General features: G+C 40.8%; 1 protein-coding gene across 19 annotated transcripts in view; it reads right to left on the reverse strand.

The window, feature by feature from the left end:
- The window catches only part of NSUN7 (NOP2/Sun RNA methyltransferase family member 7), a 72,545-nt gene extending 55,651 nt beyond the window's left edge, over nt 1-16,894 (reverse strand). For 11 of the 19 annotated variants that reach the window (XR_011538780.1, XR_011538782.1, XR_011538786.1 and 8 more), the window contains exons 1-4: nt 16,470-16,891; nt 15,777-16,165; nt 8,431-8,489; nt 7,919-8,049 (exon numbers count right to left, since the gene is read on the reverse strand). Coding sequence is in view for 7 of the 19 variants with exons in the window: in XM_070615083.1 (XP_070471184.1) it covers nt 7,919-8,049; nt 8,431-8,489; nt 15,777-16,086 (500 nt within the window). In the remaining 12 variants the exon portion in view is untranslated. Of the gene's footprint in view, nt 1-7,918; nt 8,050-8,430; nt 8,490-15,776; nt 16,166-16,469 lie in introns of all 19 variants that reach the window. The other 8 variants (XR_011538789.1, XR_011538788.1, XM_070615084.1 and 5 more) reach the window with 4 other exon arrangements.
- Nucleotides 16,895-17,150: the final 256 nt, after the last annotated feature.

The raw sequence follows: 17,150 nt of genomic DNA on the forward strand, positions 1-17,150 counted from the left end.
TGGCTGCAGAAAGTTTAAGAAGATTAAGCTTCTTATCCACTCAGTAGAATGAGAAACTTTCACCCAAGAACGTGTTTATGTATGGATGTGTATACATGCACGAGGGGGAGAGAGAAATAGAAAGAGAGAGAGAGAACACAGGGGCATGGGAGAGGAGAGGGAAGGGTTATCAAACATTAAACCTTCTAGGGCTATGATAAACTCAGATATGTGCAGTGCTATGTTCTAATGTCACAGAACTACAGGAAGGAACACTAAGAACAATTACATAATATATTAATGCACATCAAAGAATAAATTGATATAAAGGGGGTGAGTTACTGTTCTATATTATACACTGTGAGCTGTTTCTGAATACAGACTATTTTGTTTAAAACGTCCTTCCAAATATCTATGTAGTTCAAATTTACCATAATAAATGTTATTGAATGAATCATTCAATCATTAAATATAGAGATTAGAGCTGGGAAGCCTAGAAAAATAAACGTGTTGTGTACATAGAAAGAGCACAGCGAGAAATAATTTTCCAAATTTCTAGATAGCAAACATTTCAGACTGTGAATTTTAATACAATTTAATCAACCACAAAGTAATTTAAAGTATATATACAGTTATGGGGCTGGCCCCGTGGCCGAGTGGTTAAGTTCGCGCGCTCCGCTGCAGGCGGCCCAGTGTTTCGTCGGTTCGAATCCTGGGCGCGGACATGGCACTGCTCGTCAGACCACGCTGAGGCAGCGTCCCACATGCCACAACTAGAGGAACCCACAACGAAGAATACACAACTATGTACCGGGGGGCTTTGGGGAGAAAAAGGAAAAAATAAAATCTTTAAAGTATATATACAGTTATAAAGATTTTTATATAAATATGCAATATCAGACTGAAGACAAAAACCAAATCCAAATGCTATTAGGATAACCAGACATATTACTTCTGTAAATGAAATATCCTGTGGTTACTAAAAAAACTTCTTCCGTAGCTGTAAGGCAAGCTGCAATGATGAAAACGGAAGCAGAAGTAGCCTTATCCCAACATTCTTGATTCAGAAGTCCATCTCCTGCTACAATTTGAATGTTATCACAGAGTTACCCAATTATCTCTTTTACCAGCATCCCTGTTGTACGTACAACCAGAACTTTCTTTCTATATGTTAAATTGTAGTTATGTAATTCATAAGCTTAAGTTTTAAATGAGCCCATTACCTACAGGACAGACTCTAAATTCCTTATCATAATACACTAGGATATTAAAAATTTAACCTGAACCAACTCTCCCTTCCTCAATTCCCACCACTCCCATCCACAACACTATCGCTAGTTACATACTGAACGATTTGCCACTCCTATAACATGCCACATGCCCTCGCCCTCTCCCTCTCGCCCCTTCTGCAGTATGGTTTGGACTCTGCAAACAGATTACCTAGGTTCAAATTCTGGTTCCACCAACTACTAGCAATACGACTTCAGACAAGTTATTTAGTTTCTCTAAGCTCTAGGAATTAAGAATAAGTACCTTACTTACAGAGTTGTTGAAAAGAAAAGATACTTTTGAATTAAATACTTTTGTATTTAAAGTCAGGCTATTCAAGAAATGATAATAATATGCTTATTCCTTTACTACTATTAACCAAGTACTGTGATCAGAGCTGGACTATAAAGATTAATATGATGAATGTTATAAGATACACAGATAAAGGAGAAAGCAAATGTACTGGGAGAAGAACAAGAGTTAGCCCAAAGGAAATTCTACGAGGAGGAGAAACTGGAGCTAACTACTAAAGGAGGAGCAAGAATTTCCCAGACCACAAGAGGAGAGAAGACACACAGATAGCCTGAGTTTTCCAAACCAAAAAGGGAGAAAAGACACACAGACAGAGGGCAGAGCACCATAAAGATATGGAGGCGTTGGGGCTGGCCCCGTGGCCGAGTGGTTAAGTTCGCGCGCTCCGCTGCAGGCGGCCCAGTGTTTCGTTAGTTCGAATCCTGGGCGCGGACATGGCACTGCTCAGCAGACCACGCTGAGGCAGCGTCCCACATGCCACAACTAGAAGAACCCACAACGAAGAATACACAACTATGTACCGGGGGGCTTTGGGGATAAAAAGGAAAAAATAAAATCTTTTAAAAAAAAAAAAAAGATATGGAGGTGTTAAACAACAAAGATTTACAGAGCATGGGGTAGTGAGAGATCCAGGGCTCAAATCACAAAAAATCTTACACACCATGCATAGGAAGTAGGAATTTTTTTCTGCAGGAAATGGAAAGGCATTTAAGGATAGAGACATAAAGTTAATTCATGAACAAATATTTGCATTCTTACGATATTCCAGGCACTGTTTTAGGTTCCAGAAACAAAGGAGTGAGCAAGGAAGATGCCATTCCTGACATCACCAAGTATAGAGTCTGGTAGGGAGAGACAAAGCAATTATTTTAAAAGGTCCCAAGTACTAATGCCAAGGGAAGGCAGGCTGCTATGGTGGCACAAAGGAGAGGCACTGCTACGGGAGTCAAGGGAAGTTTCCCAGGAGCTAGGTTTAAACTAAGCCATCGGGGAGAAGTAGGAGTTAGCCAGGAGTAAGGGAGGGGTGTGAGAAGAGCTGACCAGTGTTCCAAGTAGAGGGAGCATCACATATGAGTTATCTGCCAATTCTGAAATATGTGTCTGAGAAATTGAGTGATATGCAGAGCTTCAATGACTCATGGGGCAGGGAACAAAAATGGAAATGCGGGGCATGCCAAGTTTATGGAAGAGGGGCTCTGATAAAGTCCCAGGCTTTAGAATGGGTCACCAAATGACAAGCCCAGGAAAACGTAAAAAGGAATAACTGGTCTTCACAGGGACTGAAGCCCTGTGAACTTCTAATTATTGCGATCTCTGATTAGAATTGGTCACCTGGGCTTGTTAGTGTCCCAAGTCTGGCTGCCAGTAGCAAAGTATATGCTCTCTCTAAAGGAAGATAACATCGTAGGGCTCAAACGAGATAAACTAATATTACATGTAAAATCAAATTATACCTAATATAGTGTATCCCAAGAAACTTTATATCCATAAATCATAGCAAAAAAAAAAAGCTATCCTAATGTTTCCATTTATAGTAGAAACCCACTGGTTTGTATTGTAAGCACCCCTTCCCTTCTGGGAATAGAACCTCTCCGCTTCTGAAAATGTTCCTTCCCGCCCTCCATTCACATAATGTTCTTGGGAAGTATCTCTGACTGACTCTATCTCCTTGGCCACAGCTGATTGGTAGGGGGTGGGCACTTGACTCAAACCAAGGTCAAGCAATTTTTCGGGTGTAGCAACAAAGAGGAAAGCCAGACTCTCTAGTGCTTGGTGCTATAAAACGTAAAGCTCCTGAGTTGTCAGCCGCCAAGTTTTCCATTCTGGGAACAAAGAAAGATGAAAGAATGAAGCCAAAGCACACAGAGAAGCAGACACTAGAGTTGAAGAGAGTCCTGATGATATTTTAGTCAAAAGACTTAGTTACTAGAAGCGCAGCCACAGCACTGCCCTTCCTGCAGTCTCAGTGTTCAATTCTGCCACGAGAGGCCTGGTCAGAAATGCTCCCTGTTCACCTCTCCAGTTTGAGGTGGGGTCCTGCCAGCTGCCAAAAAGAATCCTAACTGATATACCATTTTCTTTTCATTAATTTCTTAAAGAAATGGGTTTTACTCCTTTTTGGCTTCAAAATTTTCAGAAATTTTATTTAACAATGAACAAAATAACTCAAGTTTCTGAATGCCATTACTAATGCCTAACACATCAGAAATGTGATTCTCTTTAAATATAAATTGAATATTTTCTTAATGACAAAAGATAATCTTCAGTGAACTGCTTGAATGTCTCATAAAAATATAAAGTCAGGCATTGTCCTGACAGCTGTTTCAGACTATTCACTAAGTAAGTGAAATAGGTTAATAAGCATTTCCAAAGAAGGGGTGGAGAGAGTATGAGAGAGAAAATCTCATGAACAAGTATTTAGGGAGCATTTTGGCAAATGAGAAACTCTGAAGCATTATGGGGAATGAGAAATTTGGAGAAGATGAGAAAAAGGATATATCAGAGCAAATGTTATTTACCACAGAAATACATGGTTGGCTTAACGTTTATAAATCATTCAATGTAAATTACCTTACCGTATTAATAGAATAAAGAAGAAAAAACAAATGATCATTTCAGCCTCCCAAAACTCTGATCTCTGTTTTCTTAACTTAGCAAGACAACCGTTTTCCTCTTGGCATTCCCCTTCCTGCACTGCAGCTGGAAAGTACCTCTAGGCATGAAGCCAGGACTACTCTAGGGCTCACCTCACTTGTTTTTATTCTCTCAGGGATCAAGTTTCTGTGCTGCTTCTTGTCTAATGTCCAAAACCTTTGCCTCATATATTTTGTCCAGTTTTCTCATTATTTACAATAGGAAGACAAGTCTGATCCAAGATACTCTCTCATGACTATATAATTACATTTTTAAAATATCACACTACCTACCATGTGGAATGGATTGTGGGAAAGTAAGAATTATAGGAAAGGAAACCAATGAGGAGGCTATTGCCTCCCATTGACAAGTGACAAGTCCAAGTGACGATTATGGTGGCTTGGATTTGGATGGTAGTAATGGATGGAAAGAAGTAGATTTAGCATGTTTTCCAACTGGAGTTACAGGACTCGATGCATTAGGTGTGGTATGGGTGCAGGGGAGGGGAAGAAAAAAGAATCAAGGATGCTATCAAGGTAGACAGTGGGGCCTCAGCCGTAATGTGGAGACTTCAGGACGAATACCTTGGGGTGGGGTAGGAGTATCGACTACAAAGTCCTTCCCCTCCTGCTGCCTTTCTAGTCTTTCTGTGCCCATTCTCCAATTCTGCCTCACAAAAGTCCAACAAATTATTTGGCAGAAACATTCTTGGGTTAGTGTGAGGGCATGAGGAGTAAGAAAGGAAGAGGCTGTGGCCTTTTTTTTTTTAATCTAGTCACATAGTATTAAAAAGTTGCATTTTATACAAGGAATGAGTTCTTTTTTTTTTTTTTTTGAGGAAGATTAGCCCTGAGCTAACATCCGTGCCCATCTTCCTCTACTTTATATGTGGGATACCTGCCACAGCATGGGTTGATAAGCAGTGCATAGGTCCTGGCCTGGGAACCGAACTGGTGAACCCCAGGCCCCAGAAGTGGAGTGCACAAACTTAACCACTGCGCCACCAGGCCAGCCCCAAGGAATGACTTCTTAAAAACCTTGCATATGTCAAAAATGGTAAGAGGTGTCATCTTGGACTATACCTCTAAAGCCATGAATAAATGAAGAAAAAGATACAAATTGGTACATAAAGTGATAAAACACCAGGATCCCTGGTACAGGCAACAGCAACAAAGGTCAAACACAATTTTCCTAAGGAGAAAATCATTCTCATTCAATTTCTTGCTAAATAATTACTTCTTCCTCTATCACCTCTTAAAATTAGTCTTTATGCCCTCAGTAGAAACATACTATGGTATACTTCAAGTTTACAATGATTTTACTTCCCTGGGAACAACAGCGCCCAGCTCCAAGCCCCAGAAGATCTACAGAGGTTGGCTTCCAGCATCCTGTTTGAGTTCACAATCCCACACCATTGGCTATGGGAAGCGGCCAGAGGGAATGCATCTGATCCACATGGAACCAATCAAATTTCCAGGGATTTAGAATTCAGAATTGGGTTGTAGAGATACGAAGTTAGTCTAAGTGAAGAAACTAACATACAACTGTAACATGTAAGCTCAGAAACTGGGGTGCAATGGTAGGGCCTTTCCTACGTAGACCAGAGAAGCAGAGAAGGCAGATCTTCAGAGAAAAAGAGAATGAAGCAGATACTAAGAGAGAAGCAGAGATAAAGTCCTGACATCTTTCCAGTTCCTGATTTCATTTTCTTCCTGAGTCCTTGAGTTGCATGAGATATCCCGGTATCTTTGTAAGAATATTTTTCAATTTTGCTCAAGTTAACTGATGATGGCTTCTACTACTTGAAAACTCTTGATTAAAACTCTCGATTAAAACTCTCTGGCATTAGCTTTATACATATATTTTCTCAGCACGGCTCTACTATTCTCTGTTCAGTCACTAAATACAAGCATTTCTCCTCTAGCATATTATGAATTGAGTATAGTATGAACTGGGTATAATAAAACTGATTTAGGAATAAGATTTACATTATATGAAGATCTATCGGTTTGTAACCAGATATGTGTCAAGGCAGAAGGTAGCATGGTACGTAATATGGGGAAAGGGGAAAATCTGGGGAATCAGGAATCCTTTGACAGTAATATTTCCTGGTTCCTCTGGCCTCCTGAGCCACAGCCTTTGCTTGTCCTATTCCCACCTGCCTTGCTGGCACTCTCAGCTAAAATCTGCTGCTGCTGAAACCACAGTCTGGTCTTTCTGACTTGGTTAGAGCCCTGTGGCTTTCCTGGCTGACTCAGTCTAACCTCAGCTCTCATTAGCCTCATGAGACTAAGCTGAGACTTCCATGGAAGTCTCCTGACTAAGTCAAACAAAAACTGAGAGAAGCTCAGAAAAGCTGAAACTCAGAGCCTGTCCCACAGCATACTGCCCCACCAATTTTTCTCTGATGTATCTGCACCCGTCCTGGGAGGCAGGTCGTCCGATGTAGGTATGCACAGTGAGGTGGTTGCTCAGAAACCTACACAGTAAACAGAGGCGAGATCTTTACTTTTCTAACAGAGATAGGACACAGGTCTGATTGCTCTTGCTCTTCTCCATCCCACAATTTCTCATGGCTGTGACTGACATGAGATATGACTATGTCATATTTTTAATCTTCCGGAGTACTTCAACCAACCCTCGCTATCCTAGGCGGGAGGAGCGGTGGCATATACATGGTTAAAGCCTGGGCTCTGCAGTCAGACTTCCTGAGTTTGAAATCTAGCTACTCCCCTTTCTAGCTCTTTGGCATTCTCCCTTTACCCTGTCTGTGCCTCAGTTTTCCCATGTGTGAAAATACAGGTTGGCAACAGTAGCCACCTCACAGGGTTGTTGTAGCTTCTTATAACAATGACTGATGCACATTAACTGCTCAGTAAATGTAAGATATTATTATTACTCCATCACCTGAGCCCTCTGGTCTCAGCCTTCAATAATTTAAACGAAACTCATTGAATTTGCAATAAAAAATAAAAATATTTCATAAAAATATAAAATCAGATGTATTGACAACTGTTTCAGACTGTTCATTAGGCGAAAATCTTCCTACAAGATTGTTGTTGTCGTTGTTATATTGTACTTTCTATTAAAGTTCAACAACATAATAACAAAAGCCCTAACAACAGTAGCACTTAACATTTATTGACCATTTACTATGTGTCCGGCTCTAAACTAAGAATTTTATATGCATTAGTTTAATCAGTTCTCCCAAACACCCTTCGAGGGAGGTACTACTATTATTCCTGTAGTAGGTTTCTGCTGATATTTAGGGCAAAAAGAAAACAAACTTGGAACACATTTGTTCTCAACTATGGAGAAGTTTTTTTTAATTTGGCAAAGAAGTGAGTTCTTGTCTATTGTTGGAATTTTCTCATTTAATACATGTCAAATTTTTTTAAGAGCTGTAAACAAAGCTAAGTAAATAAATAATAGCTGTTTCAAATGAAATTTAATTTATGTATGTGCTGAAAATTACTAAGAATTTTTCATGATTTTCTACATGCTTACAAGTTGAATCTTACAACTCAAGTTTTCAAAAACAACTTGATTTTAAATAGTATGTTTAACTTGTTCAAGATTGCAAAGGAACTCAAGAAACTTATGAACTTTTATATTTTTTCTCTGTAAATTAAAACTTATTTACACATTATATTGTATACAATTTAACCAATGAAAATACGAACAATGATTTTATATAAAACATCCTTTTTGCTTTTACAATTACCTGATAAGAAGGTTCTCTACTTCTTGAACTTCCGCTATGGATTCTTCATTATCAGAAAGGAGACGAGCTTGAAATTTTCTGTCTTGGAAATCATACAGCATCACAATAATAAGGCTGCTCAAATGATCTGGCTACCAAGGGGAAACACACGAAGAAAAGTATACTAACAACATCTAATAGCACTATTTTCCATTCCATCATTTTTCATAAGAGAGCAGGAATATGAGCATTTTTACATACTCTGGTTGGATTCAGAGATAGAAAAGGTCTTCAAAATAGAAAAAAATCCTTTCAAAATAAACCTTTCAAAAGACAATTTTTGATATGTTCCTCAAAACGAAAGGACAAGGGTCAGTATTACAAGCATTAGAAGTAAGAAAGAGTTAAGGATGTATTTCGAAGACGTCTCAGCACTAAGCAAACTAGTTGTGTGCAGCAAACTAGTGTGAAGGCTTTTTAATACTTTCTAAATAATTATGAGATAGCTAATTATATAAAAGTTGCCTACTTACTATTGTGGTACTTGGAAAAATATAGCTATCTATTAATATAGTTTCCAAAATATCTTGATCTGCAAGACAAGGAAAAGGTCTGTTATTAAAAATATCAAAGCTGAAAATAAAAACTTTGGAATAAAATACACTCTAGACAATGCCATAAAATACTTTTAATTTCATATCTAAAATATACCTCAATTCTTGATAAAGATTTCAATTACAATGACATGATAAAATATTTGTAATCTTCATGAATTCTAGACCCTTATGACCCAGGCTCCACATGGATCATAATCAAAGGAGAAATATCTGAATAGTCAAAGTAATAAACAAATTCCAACCTTTAAGTTATGTCCTTTGAAAAACATTAAAGAGGATCTAATTTACAATGTCTTATCCTTTTTATGTATTGCTGGATTTGATTTTCCAATATTTTATTTAGGATTTTTGTTCTATGCTTATGTTCATGAGGGATGTTGGTCTGTAATTTTCTTCTCTTGTAATGTCCTTGTCCATGTTGGTATCAGGGTTATGCTGGCCTTATAAAATGAGTAGGAAGTGTTCCCTCTTTCTCTATTATCTCGAAGAGTTTGTGTTAGATTGGTATTATTTCTTACTTAAATATTTGGTAGAACTCACTAGTGAAGACATTAGTAAGATGACATTTAATCTAAGACCCAAATGACAAGGAATTAACCATGTAAAGATTTGGGAGGAAAGAGCATTCCAGGCAGAGGGATAAGAAAAAGTACTAAGTGGAGGGGCTGGCCTGGTGGCGTAGTGGTTAAGTTTGGTGACTCCGCTTCAGCAGCCCAGGTCTGTGGGTTTGGATCCCGGGCGTGGACCTACACCACTCATCAAGCTACGCTGTGGCAGTGTCCCACATACAAAATAGAGGAAGATGGGCCAATCTTCCTCAGCAAAAAGAGGAACATTGGCAACAGGTGTTAGCTCAGGGCCAATCTTCCTCTCCAAAAAAGAAAAAAAAAGTACTAAGTGGAAACAAGTAGATGTATTTTAAAACCTCCACAGAACGCGAGTATTCCTTTTGTTATCGCTACTTAAACTATATGTACATCATATAACAAATGCTTTAATCAGTAGAAAAGAAAATTGGTCTAGCTTCAATTCATTCAACATTTATGAAAAACCTACTATATGAACAGCACACATGGAATTTCAGTTTTTATTTGGGGGATGGGCAAAGTAAAAATAAGTGACTAACTTGGGAAGCACAGACTCCAATTTTCATAGGAAATCCTTTGGGAATCTTTCCATATTTTGGCCACCAATCACAGCTGTACGGTACAAGGCAATATCCCCACTTCACTTACAAGGAAAATGAAGTTTAGGGTTTCACACCCTTAGCACCTGCAAACCAATTCCTATCTACTTCATAGTAGAGCATGAGTCCCTATATACTTCATACTTCTCAGCATGAGTCCCAGTTTTTGTCACGGAAAATATAGTCCTCATAAGAATGAAGAACTTCTGGGGCTGGCCCGGTGGCTGAGTGGTTAAGTTCGCGCGCTCCGCTTCAGGGGCCCAGGGTTTTGCTGGTTCGAATCCTGGGCGTGGTCATGGCACCACTCATCAGGCCATGCTGAGGCGGCGTCCCACATGCCACAACTAGAAGGACCCACAGCTAAAAAAACATACAACTATGTACAGGGGGCTTTGGGGAGAAAAAGGAAAAATAAAATCTTTAAAAAAAAAAAAAGAATGAAGGACTTTTAAGACAGCAGACATGCATAGGCTATAGAACTTTGAGCAATGGAAGTGCTGGACTCCTAAGAAACAGGAGAGGCAGAATGAAGGGAAAGAAGACAGAATATGATTTTGCCAACATTGCATTTTTTTCTAGGGCTCTTTTCAAAACCGCTATCATCTCTGGGCTGCCTTTGATACTGTGCAGAATGCACTGCCTTTGTATTTCTACAATTCACCTAACATTCTCACACAGTAATATCAACACTAATAATGTATACAGTCATGTGTCACTTAACGACAGGGATATGTTCTGAGAAATGGGTTGTTAGCCAATTTCCTCATTGTGTGAACATCATAGAGTGTACTTACACAAACCGAGGTGGTATAGCCTACTACACACCTAGGCTATATGGTACTAATCTTATGGGACCACCATCACATATGTAGTCCATTGTTGACCGAAATGTCATTATGCAGCACATGACTATACTTTAGACAGTGCTTTCCATGAGCTAGACATTGTTCTAAGTGCTTTCCATATATTAATTCACTTAACCCTCATGACAACCCTATGAATTAGGTACCATCATTATCCCCATTTTATAGATTAGGAAATGAGGCACAGAATGGTTAAACAATATGTTCATAGCCACACTGCAAGTAGTAGATGAGGGATTCAAACCCAGGCAGTCTGAAGCCCGAGTGCCTGCTCTTCATCACATTATGCTGCCTTTCCTCAGCTTACTCTTACAACAAACCAGAGTGGCTAAATAACACACACTGTTAATGCCCAATTTGGGTTACTGCAAACCTTGCCTATCCTAGTTGAGGATAATAGCCCCAATTATCTCTAGTCCCCCACTAATTAAAGCCTCTTCCCTTTAGTCTGTGAAGGGAATTCTTACTCTCCATTCCTCACGTTTCCAGTGGGGAGGGCCTTCCCTAGAGAAACATTCCTGGACTTTCCCTACCCCTTAATCACCACTCCCCAAGAAAGGAAAATTGAGTTTGATTGGTGAAGCTGGAAGAAGGAACTGGGGCCTATCTCCCTTCCTCCCCCGCCCTCTCTCCCTCTCTCTCTGCCAGCATTTCTGCAGGAGGCATGCATGTATTCCAGGAGGTCTTTCACCATGTGCCTCGTGTGAGCTGGGGTGGAGGGGTCTGCAACTCTTCAGCTGTGCCACGGGTTAGATGGGAAGTTCTAATTCAGGAGCAAAGTGTTTGCAAGCCTATTTGACTGGAGATCTAAAGCCATGTCTCCAAGCATTTTTTTTCTCGCTCTCAACTGGTCCCAAACTCAAGTGTAAAGGAGGAGTGCTATATATTGGACTCCTAAAACTTACACAGTCCATCTGGTCATCCCTCCCATTCTGGAAGAAAGACGGAAGATGTTTCTTCTTTTGACTGTCCCCTGTGTTCTCCCCCTCTATTTTTATTATGAATTCATAGAGTTTCCTTCATATGAGTCACTTCTAGAAACTTCACATCAAGAATGTCAAGGCCCTCCTATAATTATAAATATAGGTATATAGGGCTTTTCAATGTGTGGAAGGAGGGAAAGTTGACAAAATTATTAAAGCCTCTTTGGCAAAACTAGTAAGAATAGCCACATTTTTGAAAGGATATTTGAGAGAAGTAGATACCGGGGGAAAAAAGCTGGCATCATGAAATACAAAGTCATTGTTAAAATGAAACAATGTGAAATGATAAAAAACTAGAATTAGGGATGAGGGTTACTATTCTACCACCCTTTCAACTAGATGAAACCCTTCTTTTTATCCTTCTTCCTGCTTGGTTCCCTAGGTATATCATTTAACCTCTTCTTGAGTTTCTCTCAACTTTTTCATCTGCAAATGAGAATCTTCCATTTCAAAAAACTGGTATATCAAAATATATAATTAGGGCCAGACCTGTGGCCAGTGGTTAAGTTTGTGCACTCCGCTGCGGTGGCCCAGGGTTTCGCTAGTTCGGATCCTGGGCGTGGACATGGCACTGCTCATCAAGCCACGTTGAGGCAGCATCCCACATAGCACAACTAGAAGGACGTACAACTAGAATATACAACTAGGTACTGGGAGGCTTTGGGAGAAAAAGGAAAAATAAAATCTTTAAGGAAAAAAAATACATATATAATTATTTTGTGAATTACAAAGAGCTATGTAGATATAAGGTATTATTATTGTCATTCAAGAGAACTGCTTTAACCTCTTAGGTGACAACCAGAGCTTAAGAGGTTGTTGCTCTAGATCATTTTCCTAATGACTCACTGTGCAATCCAGAATTAACTCAGCAGGCCTGGGTGGCCAAGCCCTGCACATTCCAAAGAAAGGTTCAACCCTTGAAGAGCTCCTGGAGAATAACCTCTAAGCCCTCAGAGCACCTTGTTGATCGAACTGTCTTTATCTACCTGGGGCCTTGGGCCACGTGGTATAAGCTTGACCTCTGGAAAAGCTAGAGATTGAGGAAGGTCAGTCATGAGGTCACTCCTTGTCTACATGACTGACCCTGCAACAAAAATCCCAGATAACAAGGCTTGGGTGAGGTTCCCTGGTTGGCAATACTTCATTTGTGTTGTCATACAGCATTGCTGGGAGAATCAAGCACTGTCCATAAGACTTCACTAAGAAAGGACAATAGGAAGCTCATACCTGGTCCCTCCTGGACTCTGTCCTACGTACCTTTTTCTGGTGCAGATTTTAATCTCCATCCTTTCACTGTGATAAACTGCAACTATGAGGATAACAGCTTTGTTGAGTTCTATGAGTCCTTCCAGTGAATCAGTGAACCTGAGGGTGGCCTTGGGAACCCCTGATGACAGTTAGTAATTCCCAAAGCCATAACTAAACCATACATTAAGCACTTACATGGTTTTTTACTGACAGTTACATGATTATGAAAGGATCAGGTTAATGCCACAGCCAGTTCCTGGTTCTGAAAATACACCGATTACTATACACCTAGAGAGGCAGGAGAAAGAACTAAGCCAGGAATAAGAGCAACAATTTCGGGAACATCTCTTTCCTCTGGTTTTTTTTTTCCTTTATTTATTGTTCATTAATTTATTTTTTAAGAAATCACTTTTCCAGTCTTTTCTTCTGTTTTAATATTTAGAATGCCTTGAAATATCCAGAGATTCCCTGAAAAAATAAACTAGCTGCTAGCACACTACTTCTGTGACAGAAGCCAAACTTAATTAGACTGCTCTTCATTACCTTCGTTAGCAGAAAATCGACCTTGGGGTTATTTAGTAAAGCAGGACTAGCGGTTGTCTTGATTTAAAAAAACATTATACTGAGTCCTTTAAATCTTTAAAAGGTTAATCAGACAAACAGGACACTCGGCTTTGAAAGAGCTCATACACAAAGGACATCAACAAAGGAGCCAACAATAAAATTGAACAACGGAAGACACAACCAAAAAAATATACTTAACATTTGTATAATTAAGAGATTTTCCTTGTCATTTTTTTCCTTGTACTTCCTTTAAAAAAATATGGTAATATGATCCGATTACCTAATTCACAAGTTTACCCATAAAACGGACCATTACCCAAGCTTTCTTTAGTTTGTACACTAACCTTTTCAGCTTTACTGCTCCTATAAAACTTCAGGGAAGAAATTCTGAGTTTTCTTTTCTGAACCTATACTGTTAAGCCAGACATGAGTTTATAAAATATTACATGTGGAGATATTGATAGAACACTAATAGAAGATAAAAATGAAATGCACGAGAGCCTCCAATATTTTAAAGCAAAATATTAATAGATATCATCATAAGAAGAAAATAATACTTGTGCCAAGTAAACAACCAAAACCATCTTAGTTTAGAATTTGAACTTATAAAATGAACATTTTAAGGAAAAGCAGGTTTCTAAAGGCCTATGACAATAATTTATCTGAATGGGGTTTTCTGGGTCATTAAAAACATCAAAGACCGTTTCATAAAACAGAAATAAGGATTGAGAGAAAGAACAAGATAATACACCAGACATATCACTAGAGCATGGCCATCTAGTTAGCGCATTAATTTTACAAAAAATAATTTCAGGCTTTTATTATTGATTTCTAAACATAAGAGTCAATATTCTACTAGGAAAAAAATCATCTATGATAGAGTTTTGACATTAACATTAAATACCAACTAATCAGCATAGATGCCCGGGCTGCATTTCATTGTTGCATGGAGAAAATGTTAAAATGTCATCCGACTCATTATTTAAAGTGCAATATTTTGGTTCGTCTTTAAAAGTACATTTTAATAAGGGGGTGAAGAGAAGGGATGAAACAGAATCTGAAAGATTAAATGGGAGGAGGAAAAATCGTTAAGACACATTTAAAAAGAAACAAAAATCACAAACAGAAAAGAAACACGAAAACTAAAGAGAAGCTGCTTCTTAACATCAGATTTTTCTCTGTGATGAAAAACACCTGGCTTCAAAGTTGAACTGTCATCTCTACAGTCAACCAAAAATATATATTCCTGTCTAGATAATTAATAAGACACTTTAATTCAATTGAGCAATTTTTAACTGCCTATGAGCAAGGATGTGCAAGGCCCGGTAAGAACTAATACTAAGGAAATACACGCAAATGAGTGCTGCCCTTTCAAAGGGTCTCTTTAGGAAGCCATATGCTCACATGTCAGCAATACTGCCAATACTCAAACATTTCTGGAACAATATTCAGTTTACAAACCAATATAAACTTTATAGTTGATATTATATGATAACATACTGTATTATCCTATAGTTTACAGCTAATGCAAAAATAAACATCTTCAGGCCCTTTGACTGCTCTCATAGCAACAATGTTTGGTTCTGTGCTACAGTCAACTCCACACTCTGAAGCTGATAATTCACCACTACTGAGGGAATGTGAAACATTGCATCTCAATCCCTGAAGGCAAATTAGAAAGAGGAATTCTACAAAAGTTTGGAGAAATAAATTTAAGAGCTTTCCCAATCAAATTAATTTTGGTATTCATTTCTAATATATTGTGCTTTTTTTTCTTATTCCATCTGTTCCTCTCTCCTGCTCCTTATTGGTTTTTCTACTTGTGAAAGTTCATACACTAAAATACAAGCTGTAAACGCAGAGAACAGAAAAAAGAAATACCCAAGGAGCGGAAACTATAATGGGATACTTCAATGGATTCTTGTTCTTCCCACTAATGGGATTCTTTCCTTGTTCAATTTATTTATTTACTTATTTGGTGAGGAAGAGTGTTGCTGAGCTAACACCTATGCCAATCTTCCTCTATTTTGTATATGGGACCCCGCCACAGCATGTCTTTACCAGCGATGTACAGGTTTGCACTGGATCTGAACCCGGGAACCAAGAGCAGAGCAAGAACTTAACCACTATGCCAGGGGGCTGGCGCCCTTCCTTGTTCAAGCTAATGACTGTGCATTACATCTGAGGACATGGCACGAAGCTGGGCACCAGGAAATCTGCAGTCACAGTTATGGCCTGAAAGAGCCTGTTTTCCCGGAACTCTCCTAGTTCCTTGACATTTGCAACTCACCGAAGAGATGCATATGCGTAAAAAGAAAAGCTGGTGCGTATGAGGGGGCGGGGAGGGGCTCGGCACTCTACAAATTCTCTCGTTATCATTTTTTTTTAGTGCTGATCTTCCAGACTGGGGCTACTCACACTTCAGGGCACTGAAAGCCAGCTCATAGGACGAACGCTGAACGGATTCATCCTCACACTCGGACAAGGACTGCAGGGGTTCACTCCCATATTTTATTAAGACTTTCTCTGGTGACTTTTCGATTCGAATACCCTGAAAAATGTTCGCTGCCATGACGTAAACGGAGTCCGGATAGCCAGTTTTTTCGGGTAAACCAGCGGAATTGTTTTCGCCGGATGCTGCGTCGTGTGACAGTGCCAGGGAAGCGAGTTGGGAGATCTCGGTACTGTTTTCCTTCGAAAACTCCAGTTCACCTGTGGAGTTCAGCATGTCTGCCTCTTGACGGTCGTCGGTAACTCAAGCTTGAATTACAAGTCAGATGTTTTTCCTTAGACCTTAAGCATCGTCTCTGTGAAAAGAAAAGGGCATCTCGGTAAATCACTATTCCTGCAGGACCACACCTGGCGGCCCATTTCGTGGTGGCCTGAAAGACTCAGAGGTGGCATTTACCGGCCGATGCGAGCATCCCATACTTGGAGCCGAACAAGCCCCACGAAACCTCCCTACGCTCAGAAAGCGAGGGCGGTGGAGACGGCTAGGAATCGCCTCCGAAGCGACCAGAGATTTTCCCCAATGGGGGGCAGCGTTCTCCCACGAGCCGCGTGTGCGGCCCACGGGCGCCCCTTTCACCGGCTCCCGCCAACCTCCCTTACCCCAGAGGGCCGATGTTGCCCGGGGCTTGGGGACCGAGACGCGGCCGCCGCTGCACTTCGGGCACCGCAGGCAGGTGTCGGAACCAGTGCCCCCAGGAGCCCCGGGACGGCGGGACGGCGGCCTGCGAAGGCCGTTTGGTTCAAAGGCAGCCTCTCCCACCAGCCGGATTCGGGGCAGGGGTCGCGACTTCCGGTGCTTGGTTCGCTCCGGCTCCCGGAAGGCGGGCGCGCCTCAGGACCTCGCCTGGCCAGGCACAGTGGCCCTTCGCGGACGCGGCTGCGGAGCCGGGTGGAGTGCGAAATGGTGGACCCGCAGGCTCACGTCGCGGAAGGGTAGGCCTTCCCCGCCTTTCGCAGGCCTCGGGCCGCGGACCCGGGTTTCCATGGCAGCCGCGGGGGGGGGGGGGTGGGGGGGCGCGAACTCCGCCCGAGAGACGTTCCCGCGGGATTTGGCGGGTGCCGCCTCTTGCTCGGCGAGTTACTCCTCCTGCTGCATCCCGGGACACCCGTGCCAGCCCCTCCTCCAGGTCGAAGGCTGGTGGTGCAGCTCGACCGCGCCGTCCTCAGGGTCCTCGACTTCTCCAGAATCACGTGTCTCCTCTTTCCCGCGTACCCTTGAAAGCAAGGATACTGCCAACACCCAGCTTAGCGAGTTTAGCAGGGGCGCAGGAAATGTCGAAA

This window comes from Equus przewalskii, chromosome 3, assembly GCF_037783145.1.
Source record: "Equus przewalskii isolate Varuska chromosome 3, EquPr2, whole genome shotgun sequence".
NCBI classification, from domain to species: domain Eukaryota; kingdom Metazoa; phylum Chordata; class Mammalia; order Perissodactyla; family Equidae; genus Equus; species Equus przewalskii.